The sequence below is a fragment of the Penaeus monodon genome, chromosome 25, assembly GCF_015228065.2.
Source record: "Penaeus monodon isolate SGIC_2016 chromosome 25, NSTDA_Pmon_1, whole genome shotgun sequence".
NCBI lineage: Eukaryota > Metazoa > Arthropoda > Malacostraca > Decapoda > Penaeidae > Penaeus > Penaeus monodon.
Window position 1 is genome coordinate 1,972,784 of NC_051410.1, and position 370 is coordinate 1,973,153.

The 370-nt window shown below is 61.1% G+C and overlaps 1 protein-coding gene across 1 annotated transcript in view; it reads left to right on the forward strand.

Annotated features, from left to right (window-relative positions):
* Positions 1–370, forward strand: part of LOC119589479 — a 24,491-nt gene that overhangs the window by 14,900 nt on the left and 9,221 nt on the right. Inside the window, 1 exon segment of the mRNA XM_037938080.1 lies at positions 123–367. Coding sequence (XP_037794008.1) covers positions 123–367 — 245 coding nt within the window.

Sequence of the window (370 nt, forward strand, 5' to 3'; positions counted from 1 at the left end):
CTATCTGCCATCTATCTATAATATTCACAATACCGCCCCCTCTTCCCCCCCCCTATCAAACACACGCCAATAACCCCCGCCCACCTTTTCCCTCCCTCCCCCCGCCCCCTCGACCCCCCCAGGGCACGCCCATGAACTACACCAACTTCGGAGACTGGAGTATGAGCGGGTACCGTTGCGCGAGCTTCCTCCTCCCACGGTACCGAGGCAAGTGGACCGACGTGCCGTGTTCTCGGTACGATTTCTGCGCGGCGTGCGAAGAACCCCGTCCGGTGGCGCTGAGGATGAGGGGCTTCTGCAGCAGCGACTACAAGGATACCCTCTTCAGGCTCGATGCGGATCCGGCGACGAATCTGCCGGCATTTCGGTA